Consider the following 18,740-nt stretch of genomic DNA (forward strand, 5'->3'; position numbering starts at 1 on the left):
AGGTGAACCAGGATGAAAAAGTACATTTCCTTGAGATTACAGACCTAGCTCCATGTGAAGCATACATAATCAGGGGATTTTTGATTACGAAACCTTCCAAGTTCATTGAACAGAGCATCTTGAGGTTTTATGTAATACCCATTAACAATTCTGTAAATACTTACACTTAGCTCAAGCCATCTATTAGGCCCCATTTTACAAACAAACACAGGTAGGGAGTACGTGCCTATATTCATCATAAATAGATACAGAGATAGGAAAATCAAGAGACAGGTAGAAATATAAGAATGGTATTCTATTTGTATCTTATCTTTTGTGTCTTTTCAAAAGAAGTGGTTTTATATTCTGCAATACATGTGTTTACAGCCAAGATACTTTAAAGTATTTTTCTTTCTTTTTATTAATTAATTTTTTTGTATTTTATTATTTAATTTCATAGTAAAGAGTCAACACAGATGAGAATAGTACTTATCTCTTTCAATTAGGAACAGTTAGTTGGTAGACCAGTCAAAACTAGTTTTCACTGCAGTTACACATAACCTGACACAACTTTGGAATTGTATAGGTCAAGCATGGTCGGCTAGATGAAACTGCAATACAGCCAGATTGCTGCCTATATTTGAATATAAGGACAAAATGCCACAATAAAACCCTAAGGTATATACAGGCAGTCAACTTCATTGATGATTTGCAAATTATGTTAGACATGTTGAAATAAAATCAAAATGAAACCCTGGGCAAATCCATTTTGATAAGGTTATTTCTAGAAACAACATGTTTTGTAGTTTTGTGTTCTCCTGTAAAGACGGAAATGGCAGAATAAATTCTGGTCAAATTTATCAGCTTAGGTGATTTATTTTGAGATACAGAGGCAAAAATATCAGATACTAATTATATAAGTTGGCAGTTCTTAATAGATTATGACTAAGAAGACAGACATGAAAGAAAAACACCAAGTAATTTATATTTTTTTTCCTGAATTAAGATATTTTTTATCCAATTGATCATTTCTTAATTAAGACAGCAAACTTTTTTGTTTGATTTTAAGTAAATGGAGCTGCTAGTTAAGATTGGGATGCTTATTTCCATTTAAATTAGATAATGAACAGACTAAAATGGAAATGTCATGTGAATTTTCAAGAAAGAGATACAGCATAATATATTATTTCTTAATGAAAATGATAATAAGATAACTTCTCAGACAGCTGTGATTTATTTCCTATAAAGGTAGAGTTTTTATACATTACAGGCAAATGTGGTTATAAATTGTTTCCAAAAATATGATAATGGTTTCCTGAACAATTTTAACTGCATAGGTAATGCTATTCAGAAATTCCAACAATAATATCAAAGAAGTTATATGCATTTTCTGTGTAAATAGACATTTCTTTGTAAAATAAGATGAAAGCATTAAACTGAAAATGAAGTGTTTGGCAAAATTTAAGTTGTTAGGATTACTTTACAGAATAGGGGATAATCCTCAAAGGGAGAGACATAGACATTCCAATCAACACAGTATTTACTGCCCATAATCAAGGGAAACGAGCCTTTCTTTTTCTCCTTTCATTTAACATTGAATTTTTTGCTGACTAATTGTTTTGAGATCTTGAGGGGGTGGTGGAAGGGGCGAGGAGGAAAAAGAAATAATGTGTTCTTGATTGATTTGAAACATGTTGAAAGTGTTTTCTTTATTACTCTATCTGTCCGTCCATGAATAGCTAAGAAATAAGCTGCTGGTGTACATTCAGAGGAGACAAACATTTTGAAAATTCACTTTTCCTGCACTGATAGAAAAAAATGGGCATTTTTATTCATTTGAAGACAACCCTCCTGCAGAGCACAGAAATGGCAAATTGATAACATGCTGCGAATGGCAGAATGCTAAATTAAATCAAGTGAGGCTCATAGGAGGAAACTATTGACAAGATTTCACTTTTATTACGTAGGTGTTTGTGACGGTCAATCCTGAAGAGCGTGCTGAACTTCAGAGAAGGGTAAGTAGAGATTGAAGAAGTTCGATTTCTTAATAATCAATTTCCCAAGAGAGATTAATTCAGAATACTGTCATTTTCTAATGGACTTAATGAGTTTATTACTTGAGGCTGCGATTCAGAAAGTGAGTGGGTGAAAGGGCCCATTTAAGTACACAGAAAATGTATTTCTGACCAAAAATATTGAAAAGTTATTTGTGAAAAAATTGATCGAAAAAATTCTTATGACAAAAGCTTATCATATAATGTTTCATCACTTACTAGAAAATGTTTACTTAATATCATAAAAAAGTGGTGAAAAGTGATTGCTAATTGTTTTTAGTCTTCATGTTATTTGATTTAAAACATGACATTTCTGATAAAACAACTTTTCTGTGTGGAATGTTTTTTTCAGTATTGATTAACAGTGGTTGGTTTTTGTCTGTCCAGGTGTTTGTATTACGTAAGCAAGCCACCCACAGGATTCCACAGCTGGGGTTTAGGTTCTACATATGCAGTCTGTCCACAGCCACCATAGTCTACAAGGTGAGTATTTTATCTAGAATAAATGGGCGAATAGTTAATTTCACAGTATCTTTCATACTCTTCTAAAATAATAACTGGGGTAAAAAAAAGATTATCAATTATCTTAGCTAATTAGTATCGCAGTGAAAAATGAGGATTGTAATTACAGAAGCTGAAATATGAGGGTATATAATTTGAATATAAAATTCTAGGAGGAAAAATGGTTCCCAGGTTTCCCCTGGAGGTTTTGGATGATTTCACACCCAGATTAAAGCAAAACAGCAAAGTCTGTTATCTTGACAAGGCTTGCCATATCATATATTGATTTGCAAGAAGATTGCTTCCTTTCATTCACAGCCATGCGCTATGTAGGTGTATATTAGGATAACAAGGTTTTAAAGGCAGACTAAATTGATTTCTTTGACGCACAAGCTGAAAGCAAAAGAAAAAACAATAGTTCATGTAGGTGGATCAAAAATTGTAAATGCCATCTCACTACTGAGATTCATGCTCATGGAAATTAAAGTGGAATGCAACCAATATAGGGGTTCCTGGAACATTTGGTTTATCAAACTACAGCTTCAATCTAGATGGGATAGTAAACATCATAGTTATTCATAGGTACACGCTTTCTTTGTCCCTAATAAAGATCTATTATGGTTGGAAGTTAATCAGTATAAAAATCAATAGACTATGTTACAGATTTATGTAGTATGTAAATGCCTAGGAAGCAATCATGCCACTTTTTAGAGATGTGGATGCTTATGTTTCTATCTTCATATTAAAGGACAATGTTCATGTAAAAATCCATTTCTCGAATTTTGAAGATACAGCACTCAATCTATACACTAGAGGTATGTTTTAATCGATCCCCGCCAATTAAAAATTATAAAAACAATCTATTAGTAGAAAAAAAAGCGTTTTAGTAAACCTCACCTCAATATGCAAAAATGAAGCAACAGATCTGGGTCACGTGATACTGTGACGACAATCACGATAAAGGTCTATGAGACTCAACTGAGCTGCATGGTGCATTCAGACGGAGAAGTTAAGGAAAGTTGTGTTGAACGGAGTTGAGGAATTTTCGTTATGCCTCGGTGTGTTGCCGTGGGATTCACCAAAATTGCAGCTCTCGTTGACAATCTTTCTTTGTCTGTGACGGTCTTCCGTGACTTACTTACTGACTTCGGTGACAATAGTTGCGATGCTCTAGATCATGGTCACCTCAGGTGGTTTAGATCATATCAAGAGCTGGTAGTCTTTCAGATTAACTGTCATCAGTTGGCAAACTTACTGATTGCTGATGCATTTTAAATGCATTGTAGTTGACCAAAAGCTCGTTTACAACAAACCTGTTAATTATGCACCGCTGCAATTCCCAAGCCAGGTAATAACAGGTATGAAACTCGTCTTGGTGGGCTTTCATATTTTTCAATATATCTCATTTATTTCATGGGGTTATTTTATTGGTATTTGTAAATGACGTTAAATATCAATACTTAAACAATTAAGTTCAAACACGGTCGCGAACATTAATAAAAGAAATTGCTCTCAGGGTATCTTGAAGCTTCCGTGGAAGAAAACGTGTTGAGGAAAAACAGAAAAAAGAGCGTTATATTAAAGAAAAAATGGGAACTGCTATAATAAAATGGTTCGTTATCCTAATTCGTTTATGCTTTGAGGATTTGTTTCTGAAGATTATTTCATCTGAAATATTAAATAATTTAAAAGATTTATTATTTTATAACTTGAAACGCAAATTCTGCGTCAGTACGCAATTTTTTTTTTTTTTTTTTTTTTTTGCAAATTTGTAAGCTTATAACACCGTGCTATAAAGATCTACTCAAGAAAAAAATTTGCTTGGGTAAAATTGAGTACGGAATGAACTGGAGACACTTGGCTTGTCATTAAGTTTACACGAAAATATGTCAGGAAACTTTATACTGTCTTTGAAAGAGTAAAGATTGAAAGATAATTTTAGACAAACTTTGACGGGGGAAATACCTACAAAGAGTAATGGGCTATTTCGCCAACATCTTGTTGAAAATTTTGCACTGCAATTCTATTCAAATAAGCTAAGGAACTAATTGCCAAATTAATACTCTCATCACATAACAGGGGGGTAACCAGACCTGCAAAAATTGTACGCACATATTTAAAAAGATAACAAGCACATACAGCAAAATGTAGACTTACGCAAAACATGAAGGACAGCGTAATCACAGCAAATGTACCTCATATAGTAGCTTAATTTCCATTAATAATAAAATCATCATTTAAGTCAAAAATATTCTTGCGATTTAATAACTATTTTAATTTACCCAGAACGGTATATTTATTTTAAAGGCGGTAAACTGAAATATAGTTTTATGATTTGTTTGTGAAAATTGCCCATGTCACCCTGTTAGTTTGGAGGTCTAAGCTGGATCAAGTCCGTGTTAAAATTCCTATGAAGTTGTGCAGGAAAAATTCTTCCTTTCTTTCTCTAGCTCCTCGATGAACCTGGTGTTCAGATTTTATCTAGTACCCCCAGGTCTACGGGAGCTGCGCTTTGTAACTAACGCACAGGTAGATTTTTACCTGAGATAACTGGAGTAAAGCTTAGATAGAGAGTGCGTTCGATACAAGCAAGACAAATTGAATGCCATTTAACCCTCTAATTAAGAGGTAAAGGAAGTTCCAGTTAGATGGATGATTAAGATAGGACTTGTAAAGGTAACGGGCATTGTTTACCTCAGTTTAATAAAAGTATGCAAGATGGAGTGTCAGCGGTTTAATAAAATAAATTGAATTTCACAAATAACATGGACCTCATATGCAATAATCAACATTTCCCTTAACTCATTCAAATGAAGTGTTTTATACAACTTGGGATAACCATAATGAAATGCTTGTTAAAGAAATGACTAGACGGGAAATGGTTTTACACAGCTTCACGAGGATTTAGACCCCTCGGGTAAGAGATTTGAATGAGTATAAACTTTTATCAGAAGCCAGAGAAGTCATCTTACAGGTAGACAATGCAGCTCAGTTTGACAGCTAAGCACGCTCTGTTCTCCAGTGGCTCGATTGTCGTCATTGGACCACGTGACCACGTAGCTCATTAACTCCTAGGCCGAGCAAATAGGACGTTTTTTAAAGCCAAAAATTTACAAAATGAGCGTTTAATTTGTGTATTTGGATAAAGATATCGTTAGTTGGGCATGTTTTCTGAAGAATATGTTCCGTTCAGGCCATTCTGACGGCATGAAGCAAACCCTGAAAAGGGATAATAACTGTTCGTTTTGGCCAAAAATGAATTTTTCTGGAGTAAACAACAATTTTCCCATACTTACCAATGCTATAACTGCCATATTTGTGGTAAAACAGAATATATTATATTTCTGTGAGTTGTTTACAATGTTTTTATTGTGAAATATACATCTCATACGAAGAGTTTCAGATCAATAGACTATCCCTTTCAGATCATGTAAAGGTCACTGTCACATGCTTAACTAGTGATTTTGGTGATATTAATCTTTGGATAAAATTAATTGTACCTATGAACTTTGCTTTTTGTTTTTCCTAGGGCTTGTTTACATCCAGACAGATCTGGCATTACTATAAGGACTTAAGTGATCCTGACTTCAAGACTCATGTGGCCTTGGTGCACAGTCGATTTTCAACTAACACGTTTCCCTCCTGGGAGAGAGCACACCCACAGAGGTAATGATATCAAGTAACACATTTCACATCCATGGAAGTTGGCATCTCAACTAACACATTTCTCTTTCTTAGAAAATATCTTAAGTGATATAATCTGATTGGTTATGTTTACCACCTGTGAAAATATTTAACTGGAATGTAATTGAGCTAAAGAATATGTGAGATATATGGTTTTAATTTTGTAAATATTTGCCATGTAGAAATATGGTTGTTTAAATGTAAAAATTTCTTTTTTCTATGAAAACCTACATATTCCTCTATATGTAGATATCTGGCTCACAATGGGGAGATCAACACCCTACGTGGCAACATCAACTTGATGAAGGCTCGTGAAGGGGTAATGAAGAGCTCCACGTTTGGCGATGACTTGCAGAAGTTGTACCCTGTGGTTGAGAAGAATTTATCAGACTCTGGAATGTTTGATAATGTGCTGGAGTTCCTGTGTGCTGCAGGGGGCAGAGAGCTACCAGAGGTATGGAAGATGTCATAAGTTTATGTTGTAAGAAATCTGAAGAAAAATTATTTTTGAAACTTCTGAATTAGCAGTTATGGACAGCAAAAAATTTAGAGGTACTAGTATGCCCAACTTAAATGGTCCCACAGTACATTTATTGAGAAATAACCTAGGAGCGAGAGTTAATTTTAACACTTACACTTAATTATATATTATTTACTTAAAAGTCAGCAGTCTGAAGGATTTCATCAAAAACACTCTTTTAGGCCATCATGAACATGGTCCCTGAAGCCTGGCAGAACGACAAGACCATGCCAGAACTGAAAAAGAACTACTATCACTACTGTGCATTTGGAATGGAGCCATGGGATGGACCTGGTATGGCTGTGACTTGCAGTTATTGATAAGAAATGGAATCACTTCTTGTAAAATTCAGTTTATAATATACATTGTTTACTTCTCTTTTGGTACATTATCAGGGCGTCAAGTTCCTATTTTTTCCTGTTTTTTGGAGATCTTCCTATTTCTTCCTATTTTCTAGAGAAAATTCCTATTTTTTCCTATTTTTTTGTCTATAAGAGGCCGTGGTTTAAGCCTGCAGCTCAACAATACACTCATAATATATCACGTACAGCTCGGCAACTTGTATTTGTACACACATGTACCTATTTAGCTAGGTGTGACAGAGCCTTTAGCATTTTATGTTGCTGTTTGTAAATTTGTTAGATAAATTATTGTTGTTACACTAAATAGTGTTATTTACTACAATTAAAGATGTGTATTACACCAGTATGGCTTTAGAGGTGTTGGAAAGCCATCTTTCTTTTAGAATAATTCCTATTTTTCCTATATTTTTTTGATAAAATTCCTATATTTGTCCTATTTTTTAAATTTTTTCCTCCTATTTTTCTATTTTCTGAAGTTCCGTTATAACTTGACGCCCTGCATTATTTAAGTTGCTTAGTTACTGATTAAAAACTTAAGTCATGGCCTAGGAAAATAGAATTTAAGAAATGGTGAATATCATTTACAGAATTTTTCCCTGTATGTAAGAAGCTAGGCATTTTTGTTACATTGTTGATGTACATGTAATAAGATACAGAACAGCAGTCCCAGTAAGCATATTATTTTTGTAGCCCTTCTTGCCTTCTGCGATGGGCGTTATGTTGGGGCCATCTTGGATAGGAATGGCCTCCGACCCTCTAGATTCTATGTTACCAGTGATAATCATCTTATCATGGCCAGTGAGGTGGGAGTGACTGACTTCACACCCCCTAATATTAAACAGAAGGTATGAACTGATGTAAAGCTAATAATGTTTGTAGAAGTTCCATGAATGATTTAAAATCGTACTTTAAGGCACATTTAGATATAGTGATTGTTATCTGGATAATTTTACACTACCTAGTTTTGAAGGTTATAACATTTATATTTTTCGTTTGTTCATTCAACTCACTTATTTTACCTTCATCATATGGTGGCAAGGAAAAGAAAAAATAAAGTTGAAATGTTTTGGTAATTCATTATATCTTTAGATAATTTGCAAGTTCATTGGCATGTTTCAGGGCCGTTTGAAACCAGGCCGCATGTTGCTGGTTGACACAGAGGAGAAACAGTTTCTGCAAGATGATGTCATCAAGAATAAACTTGCCACACTGCGGCCACATGGGGAATGGTTGAAAGAGGTACAGTTTTTATTGTTTTAATTAGTACCACCAGCGTGTACGCTGGCGGTACTCATGGTTTTAGTCCCGACCCGTCTCGTCCGGCTCCGCCGGCTCCGCCGGCTCCGCCGGCTCCGTTGGCTCCGCCGGCTCCGCCGGCTCCGTAAGCTCCGCCGGCTCCGCGTACTGGCGCCGGATACAAGTCACCGTTACCGCTTCTCCTCCTAGACCGCAAGGACCCCTGTCCCCATCTCTTGGATTTAGGTCACATATAACCTCAACTTGAACCCCCAGGTTTTTTTGTCTCAGTCGGTACATTGACCTGGGCGTGACGCTCCTTGAAATGCACCCTTGTCAAAATTTTTGAAAATTCAATGCCAATTATCTACCCTACGGAAGGAATTATGGGAAAATTTTCTACAGACGGCTTTCCAAAAGTCATATGTGTAGATTTCAAATATGCCCTTGGATTTGACCTTTGACCTTTATTTCAAGGTCAAACGGGCCAAAATTTTCAAAAAAATGAAATTTTTTACGAAAAAAAATTTTATTTGCACTGTTATTCAGACACTACACAGACTTAACCAATAATTATATTGGAAAGTGTTACCCTTTGGGTCATCTTTCATCTCTGTGAATTTGGGGTCAATCGGTGCATTTTCACAGGAGTAGCGGCCATAAAATACCGAAAATGAAAACTGTCTCTAATTCGGGAACCGTTAATGCTAGCGACCCGTTCTTTTTTGCATTTTGTAGAGCATGTAAAGCCCAACACTGAGAGTGGTCTCCGTTTTTTTGTATTTCATACGGTTTTCGTGTTATGCTGTATTAAAAAGTACTTTGTGGTGGCACATTTTTGTAACTCAGAATTGTAACATTTAGTCCCTTATATCTCCAAAACTGGCAGAGATAGGTCAATAGTTATTATTTAAGTTGAATAGGAAGTCATTTACTTGCAATCTAGATGTGAGCTTGAAATTGACCTTTGACCTACTTTTCACCATGAACTGAACTTTGCAAATTTTTGTTCCCTTTTATCTCCAAAACTGGCAGAGATAGGTCAATAGTTACTATTGAACTTGAATAGGAAGTCACATACTGGCAATTTAACAGTGACCTTAAAATTGACCTTTGACCTACTTTTCACCATGAATTGAACTTTGCCAATTTTTGTTCCCTTTAATCTCCAAAACTGGCAGAGATAGGTCCATAGTCACTATTAAACTTGAATAGGAAGTCACATATTGGCAATTAATCAGTGACCTTAAAATTGACCTTTGACCTACTTTTCACCATGAATTGAACTTTGCCAATTTTTGTTCCCTTTAATCTCCAAAACTGGCAGAGATAGGTCTATAGTTACTATTGAACTTAAATAGGAAGTCATGAACTGGCAATTTACTGTGACCTTTAAATTGACCTTTGACCTTCCTTTTACTATGAACTGAACTTAGCAAATTTTCGTTCACCTTTATCTTCAAAACTGACAGATAGGTCCATAGTTACTATTGAACTTGAATAGGAAGTAATACACTAGCAATCTGTGACCTTGAAATTGACCTTTGACCTACTTTTTATGATGAACTGCTTTTTGCATGTTTTCTGGCCTTTAAATCTGCAAAATTGGCAAAGAAATGTCCATAGTTGCTATTGAACTTGAATAGAAATTCATATACTATGATATTGAAATTGACCTTTGACCTACTTTTTCACCATGAACTGAGCTTTGCATATTTTCTTGCCTCTCATATCTTTAAATCTAGCAGAGATGTGCCCATTGTTTCCCCTAGGTTTTCTCTTTTGTCAGCATATATGCACCATTGACAACACATTTCAAGGAAAACCAATAGGCCTTTTGTCTAGAGAATACAGTAGTGAGCAAGGGTAGGAAAATGCAAGTCAATTTGAAAATCTGCTTGATTGTATCATTTTTAGTTATATTTTTTGCATATTTTGAGAACTCTTGTTGATTGCATCTTATAGAGCTTGTCAAACACCAGACTGGTGATGGTGTCCCTTTTAGGAGGGGGGGGGGGGTCCATACGAATGCGCTTACTCCAGCTGGTGGTACAATATCTGGAGGCGGTATCGCCTCTCTGATCCTCTAGTTAATATATTTTTTTGTTAAATTATGATTGATTTTTCTAAAATCATCAGAGATACACTGTAAGCTGCCTTGCATATCAGATGTTTTGTCACGCAAGTGATGATAAGACGATGTAAATTAGCAAAGTATGGCAGCTGTTGAAGGTGTAGATTAACTGCATGGTGCTCTTTCCTGTAAAAATATACAACAGCCTTATGTAGCAGGTGTATCACATGTTTTCCAGATCATCACCATGGCAGATCTTTTTGAAGCCTACGATGATGAAAAACTCCACAACTCGGAGCACATCCTGGGTGTGAATGATGTGGATAACATGGTGAACGGCATCACTGAGAATGGCATGCCAGGAGTGAGTGGCAGTGTGGTGGAGGAGGACAGGAGACTGCCGTTGTTTGGGTACACTGTTGAGACACTGAACTTCTTGGTGTTGCCCATGGTCAAAGCTAGGTGAGAAAGAGAGAGGATGACGGTTTGATTTTGTTATCAAAGATAGCGATGTGTCTTGCCAACAGACTGCTGCATGGGATGACTTGATATTGCTACATTGTTGTAACCGACACTTTTTTCTTTGTGTGAAATTATATTATGTCATATTATGTACATTGAATTAGTAAACGATATGTTACAAACGTAGTTACAACAAATGATTCTTGATTGTTTCTTCATTATACAAACAGTATTGCAAAAATACAAGGCATGATATTGTTCAGAAGACAGCAGCAGCTAATGTTTCATTGTTACACTGGACAATACCTCTTTCATACCGTCAACTCACATTTCAGCAGACATTTAAATTGTTGAGAAGGAAGAAAGAAAAAAATTTGCACGGGTTTTTTAACCTCTAAGACAGATGAAAGTGGATTTCATTATCAGTTCCATTTTACCGGTTCTTTAAAAATTAATATTGTGATTGTATAATTCTGCCTAAAGATTTTTGTTGATTCTTTTCCAGGAAGGAAGCCCTGGGGTCTATGGGAAATGATGCCCCCCTGGCCTGTATCTCTGAGTTCAATCCTCTGATGTTTGATTATTTCAAGCAGCTGTTTGCACAGGTCACCAACCCTCCCATTGATCCTTTCAGAGAGAAAGTTGTGATGTCTCTGGTAAGTAACATTCCATGATGTAAGATATATGAAAAGCAATAATGCAAGTCTAGATGAGATTCAGTCATTTTGTGAATATGTTTTTAGGCAGTGTATTGATACACATATGACATGGCTTTAGGTTTCTACAATAAATAAATTTTGATTCCTACTCTGTTTGCCTTCATTTATTTCATATTAAAAAACGTATTATAAGTGCAGCAGTCAACAGCACTCAAATTTAAAGTAATGAAAGTATATTTGTAAAATGTACAAATAAATATATTTGTAATACTCATGAAAAAATTCTTTTATGATGCTCAAAATGTATTACTACAACAGCTCTCACTAGTCTGATCTACATCTCACGTTCTCTTTCCAGGCATGTCCAGTTGGTCCTGAACAGAATATTCTAGAACCCAACCGTCTGCAGTGCCAGCGCCTATGGCTAGATCAGCCATTGCTGTCCCTCATTGACTGTGATGTCATCAAGGGAATAAATTACAAAGGATGGAAAGTAAGAACACCATATCCATAATTATATCTATCGTGTTGTTCAGGTATATTTCTAAATAGGCACTTGTTCCACTGTTGCTAAAGAAAGCAGAGCTTCGGTTCATAAGAATTTGCACATTCAGCTAAAGCGGCTGATAGACCTGTTGGAACATTATGCAATTATATACATTAATGTTTCATTTCAAGTGTTTAGAAGCAACATGTTTAGCCACAAAGCATAGTTATGATGTGTTATGTATATCTCAGTTTGCTGATTGTCTTTTCCTTATTTACCCCAGGCCAAAGTGCTGAACATGGTGTTTCCTGTGGCGTTTGGAGACAAGGGTCTGGTACCAGCCTTGGACAGGTTGTGTGCCGAGGCAGCAGAGGCAGCCATTGAGGGATATCAGCTGATTGTGCTGTCAGATCGCAAAGTGGACAGAAACCATGTGAACATCAGGTACGTATGTGTTTCTTTCAAACTGTGTTTCATATTGTTTTAAGTTATTGATGCTTTTTGTGGCCTAGGAATATCAGCAAAAAGATTGAGGTTGAATATAATCAAAAATGCAGGTATAAGATGCAGCATGATGTCATATTCATGTATATCAGTGTATATATATCCTATATTTTTCAGCTCATTGTTGGCCATTGGAGCAGTGCACCACTACCTGATAGATCATAAACTCAGGATGAAAGTTGGGCTCATTCTTGAAACTGGAGAGGCAAGGTAAAGATTTGTTTGTAACTTATTTGTCAGGAAAAAATTGAAATTTTAAATTAGGGTAATTTCATTTGGGATAGTTGATATTAGCTATAAATGTTCTGTATTCTGCAATTTTGATTTTTTTTCATAGAAAATTAACATTTCTTCTGCATCTTTCTTGCCTATGGCTCAGCTAGATGCAGTCTCTCCCTGTCTGCTTCTACAATGTAGGTAGCTTTGGAACAAAGAATGCTAAAATATTGAATTAAATAAGCTGCATAGTCTATATTAATTTCTCTGTATTTGAAATTTGATGTACCTTTTCAGAGAAGTCCATCATTTCTGTACGCTTCTTGCCTATGGTGCAGATGCAATATGCCCTTACCTCGTCCTCGAGTCCCTAGGAAGGTTGCGAGACCAAGGTCTTATGGAGCCCCCACTGTCAGACATTGAGATATTTGACAACTACATGGCGGCTACAGCTCGTGGCATATCAAAAGTGATGGCTAAGATGGGGATATCTACACTGCATAGCTACAAGGTGAGATTGGCTGATTACCCTTGTTTTTTTTTATAAATAGTTATTGATAAGTTTATAAAAGATGAAATATAATAGTTTATGTTTGGAAGTGAAATTAAACTGTTTTTTCTGTTTGCAGCTGTGAAATTGAAGTATTTATACCTACTAAAAATTCTTGTTTTGTGATGCAGAGTATTTAAAAAAATATCTACTACAGCTTCAACCTTATTTATTGATAAGATTTCAATAATTGTTTGTTAAATACATTCGCATATTTGTTCCAGGGTGCCCAGATCTTTGAAGCAGTGGGTCTGCATGAGGAGGTTATCAAGAAATGCTTCGAGGGTACTGCCTCCAGGATAGGGGGAGCCACCTTCAGGGTGTTGGCCCAAGAGGTTTGGTTGTTTTCATGTAGCAGAAGTTTGTTCTACATTAATATAAAAACAATACTTAATGAGATGATATTACATCACTGACATCTTGCACAACTGTACAAGTAAAATATTCATTTGTTGTCACCTGATGATTTTGATCTCATGCTCTAGGTACTGAACAGACATGCATATGCCTACAGCAGGAAGGAAGGCGATAATTTCATCATCACCAACCCAGGTTTTTATCACTGGAGACAGGGAGGAGAAAAACATATGAATGATCCCACCACCATTGCTAACCTACAGGTAGGCAATCGAATCAGTTTAGTTTGATGATTGTTGTTCAAAACTTTTTGTTTGAATAATGTCATATTGTTAGTTACTATAGTTATGTTTTTTTTTCAACCACATGTTAATATGCAACTATATATATATTTTTTAGAAGTACAAAACAGAGCTATTAAATTTATGATCAAGACAAAAACACTTGCCACCTAGCACTATTTGGATAACAGTAAATGGTATTTTTGTGGTGTCTATGATTAATTAGGAAATTTGACCACATTTTACTTGAATAGGATATCAACATTTTCTCTGTGAAAATTACAGGATGCAGCTCGTAACAATAACAAGTCTGCCTACAGCAAGTTTGTAGAGTCGGCCACTGAGTCCACCAGGTGGTGCACCCTGAGAGGCCAGTTGGACATGAGAGTGTCCAAGCAGCAGGTGGACATCAGCGAGGTGGAGCCAGCGGCCAATATTGTCAAGAGATTTGTCACAGGTAGGCATTATATCTATTAAACTGTCTTCAACAATATCACTGCACTCAAGTGTATTTATGTGACTATATTTTTATGTTAATGTCAATAATAAATTAATTTTGAAAGGCTGGTTCATATGTATTGATGATTTGGAGTGATGTAGATATTCCTAGTGCTCTGAATTTTGTCTCCCTAAGATAATACTCACCAATCTGTTAAATGACATGAATAACCCCACATTATCTAGATAATTTTATTTTATGTAGTAAATAATGCACTGTCCATGAGCCCGATATCACGAGGGCTCGCGCTGGCACTGCTGGCGCTCGGCTTGCTATCGTGTATATTGGGCGAGAGGGTAACAGTGCATTATTTGTCATACATACAATGGGAAATCGTGCGTGTTCCCCACCCAAACCCCCTAACTTTGAATAGAACACGCTGATATCACCGCACATGGGATGATATCAAAGAATGGACTTTCCCCACGTTTACTGCCTAATTGCGGTCACCGTCCAATCATTTTCATTTGCGTGAATGGTTTGTGGTTGCGTGTGTATTGACAGGGACATGGGTCAGTGGTTTTCTGTGAGTAGTTGGCTGATTTCCTGCCCATCTTTCGCATGTGGCAGTCACTCCGTCTCATTCATTGTATCGGTCCCTGCAATCCTTTAGTTTTGATATCAGCCCAGTGGTATGTATTGGGAAAAATCACCCATCCTTTATTCCAGGTGCCATGAGTTTTGGTAGTATCTCTCTGGAGGCCCACAGCACGCTTGCTATTGCCATGAACCGTCTTGGTGGCAAATCCAACACAGGAGAGGGAGGGGAGAGCCCTGAGAGATACCTCAATGAGGACCCCCAAAATAATACCAGATCAGCCATCAAACAGGTAGACTAGTCTGTTTTGTTTTACTGCTCTATGTCAGGTATGATATGAATTTTTTTGTGAATGGTTTTGTGTGATTGCTTATTGATTTCATTTTTATTTAAGAAGTGATCTTTGAAGTTTAAACACTCTTGCTTGGAGTGATTGTAGAACTTGCGTGCTTTCAACATCTGCTTTTCTTGCCATAAAAATCACAAATCACAAGTATATTTGTAAGGCAGGGTTTGAGTAACAATTTAAGAAACTTTATGGAAACATAATGCTGGGATAGATTTCTTAAGATGTATTTTGTTTAAATAATGTTGGATGTTGTACAACATTTTCATTTGATTTGATTTAATTTTATTTCATTTCAAACCATCCACAAAATGGCATAACGCCAAAACTAGCCATGCAACACTGTCTTTATAACATAGAGGATCATATAGATGATTAAACATTAATGAACTTGAGCTTTATTAAGATACTTTTCTCATTTAAAAAAAATTGATTTATTTCTGTGCATTTTGAAATGAATGGCTTATCAAATCTGTAAAGTAAAAATAATATATTTTCGAAATTACTGTCACTGATTATGAGTCAAACACGAACTCCTGAAGAATATGAGTAAAGTCAACCAACAAACCTTTGAACAGTATATTTCAGAGAAAGAATATAATCCATCAGTTATTTGCTGCTAGCACCATGTCTTTTTTCAACTGTACAGAAATAGAAATCAAAATAAGTCAGTAGCAATAGCAATTTTACCAAGTGCAAAATGACTTGTCACTTTTTTAAATGAAAATACTAATTTTTTGAGGTCGATTGTTGTTGTTTGTTGGACCATGCTTTGTCTTGACCTCTATCTGATCGTCAGGTGGAAGGAAAGTACAGAAACAGAAGGGCAACGTGCAGGCACAGACAGGGGACAATCGCTCTCTCTCTTGCTGCCTAGGTGGGAGTGAGTTGAGTGGAAGCTCACCACTTCAAAACACACGCAGACAACATAGTTAAGCAAGCACCTAGTCACCCTGCATGAGACTCCTTAAATTTTACAGAGTACTGTGATTCTAGAATGGTTTATTCAGTACCCTATTAAGTTAGGCCCTTTTTACATCAAGCTGTATACTTTATACTTTAGTACACTTTGATAGGTCCCAACATGAAATTATGCTGCGGGGGAGGGCTTCCTTCTGCAAGATCACATCCTACTGTTTGGACAGGGGTTGATTGGCTGTCTGTCAAAAAGAGGGGCTCTGTTTAGGTGACTCTTAAACCTATAATAGACAGGCTATTAAGTTGTCAATCCCTCAGAGTGTACTGGCAAAGCTGTATTGCTGAAGTAACTGTAAAGCTCTGTGAAAAGGGCCTTAGAGTCTTAAGTGTCTTATAAGCTGCCCCCTGAATATACTAATGATAATCATAAAATGAAAGTACTGTAGTTGTGCAAAATTAAAAAAAAATAATCTAGATGTCAATCTGATTCACTTAATTTATTTTTATTTTAAATTAAGTAAGGAGTCTTAAAATTATTTAACCCAATATGTCTTGTTGACTGAGTTTATTTTGTTTTCTTAACAGGTTGCTTCTGGACGATTTGGAGTTACCAGTTCTTACTTGGCACATGCTGATGAACTGCAGATCAAGATGGCCCAAGGAGCCAAGCCTGGAGAGGGTGGAGAACTGCCTGGATACAAGGTATTTATAAGATATCTGCTGGCTAAGGAAAAAGATTGCACTAGTTTTATGCTTTAACATGGACATTTTTTCACCAAATTCTTACTGAAAGAAACCCTTAAAGCTTTTTGAATTTGGTTAACATAGATTTAAATTCGGAATAAATACAACTGATATGCAATTACTGATTAAAATTCTATTTTGCTTATTGGTATTTTTTGTACATTTATCATAGTTACATAATAGCGCTGGCTTTAAAGATATTTTAGACAAAGAAAGCTTCCATCTCTTCACTCATGATTCTTGGCATGTATACATTTACTTAATATGCTCATGTGTAGGTGTCCAAAGAAATAGCAAAGACGCGTCACTCTATCCCAGGAGTGGGTTTGATCAGTCCACCTCCACACCATGACATCTACTCCATTGAAGACTTGGCTGAGGTAAGAATTTTCTTTTGCATTTACTTTATAAGTTGAAGATTTTTTTGTAATAATGATATTCCAAATGGTATTTATATATAATTATATATGATTAATCCTTTTAGACACGTGTTGACCTGTTTTGTTTTTTTTTACACCGATTCCATTCTTGTTGCATCAACAGAATTTTGATTTAAAAATTTTGTTTCCATTTCAGCTGATCTATGACCTGAAGTGTGCGAGCCCTGCAGCTAGAATCAGTGTGAAGCTGGTGTCAGAGATGGGTGTGGGTGTTGTGGCAGCCGGCGTGGCCAAGGTATAGTCACAATCATGTGGAGTGTGACTAAGTAAGATTTAATAGGAAAAAATGGGTGTAAAAAACCAATAGGATGTACAGTTTATGCTTGTATCTCAACTGCCATTTTTTAATTCTGAAATAATGGTGCTATTTTAAAAGGATTTGATGAAGTAACACTTTTTATTCTGCATTATTTAAATCAATTTGTTTTAATCAATTTTTCCGTTTGTTTTAATAACCTTTTATTCTATATATTCCTATTGTAGATTAAAGTTGGATTTTAAACTTTTAAAAATGGTATTTTTATTATTTAGATTGTCTTTTTGTATATGAATGCATTGATTCTTATAAGATACAATCCTCTCATTGAAGTGTGTTAATTTCCTTCAATTCTCAATTTAGGGCAAAGCTGAACACATCACCATATCAGGCCATGATGGAGGCACTGGTGCCAGTAGCTGGACAGGGATCAAGAATGCTGGGTTGCCATGGGAACTGGGCATAGCAGAGACACATCAGGTTCTGGTGTTGAATGACCTGAGGTCAAGAGTGGTGTTGCAGGCTGATGGTCAGATGAGAACTGGTATGGACTTTCATCTGACTGTGCTCTGATTTGATTAAAATGGCCAGTTTCATTTTGCTGAAAATGTTGATTCATTGCTTACACAATATTTTTCATAATAAGACATATGGAGCAAAATAAATCTGCTTGAGAAAACTTCATAAAACAAAGCTGTGAGATATTTTTTTGGAGGGGGGGGGGGGTCTGGTAAATAAATTTTCCCCTTTTCATTCCTAGATTTAACAAGCCTTGACAATTAGGTCCATACATTATGATTTAACATCATCCAATTTTAATATTTTTCTTTGTTCAGGTCGTGATGTCATGATAGCCTGCCTGCTTGGAGCGGATGAGATCGGGTTCTCCACTGCCCCTCTCATTGTGATGGGGTGCACCATGATGAGAAAGTGTCACCTGAACACCTGTCCAGTGGGGGTGGCCACACAGGACCCTGTCCTCAGGAAGAAGTTTGAAGGAATGCCAGAACATGTTGTCAACTATTTCTTCATGTTAGCTGAAGAGGTGGGCCATGAATTCAAATTTTGATGCT

The 18,740-nt window shown here is 36.1% G+C and overlaps 1 protein-coding gene across 3 annotated transcripts in view; it reads left to right on the top strand.

The window, feature by feature from the left end:
- Nucleotides 1–18,740, top strand: part of LOC106153998 (uncharacterized) — a 35,340-nt gene that overhangs the window by 7,718 nt on the left and 8,882 nt on the right. For all 3 annotated transcript variants that reach the window (XM_087002075.1, XM_087002072.1, XM_087002073.1), the window contains exons 6-27: nucleotides 1,947–1,994; nucleotides 2,421–2,516; nucleotides 6,064–6,200; nucleotides 6,468–6,672; nucleotides 6,921–7,032; nucleotides 7,791–7,945; nucleotides 8,220–8,339; nucleotides 10,649–10,872; nucleotides 11,378–11,528; nucleotides 11,890–12,024; nucleotides 12,302–12,462; nucleotides 12,640–12,732; nucleotides 13,036–13,249; nucleotides 13,513–13,623; nucleotides 13,774–13,908; nucleotides 14,212–14,383; nucleotides 15,095–15,255; nucleotides 16,813–16,929; nucleotides 17,250–17,351; nucleotides 17,548–17,646; nucleotides 18,031–18,211; nucleotides 18,504–18,712. In XM_087002075.1, the coding sequence (XP_086858201.1) occupies nucleotides 1,947–1,994; nucleotides 2,421–2,516; nucleotides 6,064–6,200; nucleotides 6,468–6,672; nucleotides 6,921–7,032; nucleotides 7,791–7,945; nucleotides 8,220–8,339; nucleotides 10,649–10,872; nucleotides 11,378–11,528; nucleotides 11,890–12,024; nucleotides 12,302–12,462; nucleotides 12,640–12,732; nucleotides 13,036–13,249; nucleotides 13,513–13,623; nucleotides 13,774–13,908; nucleotides 14,212–14,383; nucleotides 15,095–15,255; nucleotides 16,813–16,929; nucleotides 17,250–17,351; nucleotides 17,548–17,646; nucleotides 18,031–18,211; nucleotides 18,504–18,712 (3,138 nt within the window). The remainder of the gene's footprint in view (nucleotides 1–1,946; nucleotides 1,995–2,420; nucleotides 2,517–6,063; nucleotides 6,201–6,467; nucleotides 6,673–6,920; nucleotides 7,033–7,790; nucleotides 7,946–8,219; nucleotides 8,340–10,648; nucleotides 10,873–11,377; nucleotides 11,529–11,889; nucleotides 12,025–12,301; nucleotides 12,463–12,639; nucleotides 12,733–13,035; nucleotides 13,250–13,512; nucleotides 13,624–13,773; nucleotides 13,909–14,211; nucleotides 14,384–15,094; nucleotides 15,256–16,812; nucleotides 16,930–17,249; nucleotides 17,352–17,547; nucleotides 17,647–18,030; nucleotides 18,212–18,503; nucleotides 18,713–18,740) is intronic.

The sequence above is a fragment of the Lingula anatina genome, chromosome 1, assembly GCF_051362555.1.
Source record: "Lingula anatina isolate TDL-2025a chromosome 1, LinAna3.0, whole genome shotgun sequence".
Taxonomy (NCBI): Eukaryota; Metazoa; Brachiopoda; class Lingulata; order Lingulida; family Lingulidae; genus Lingula; species Lingula anatina.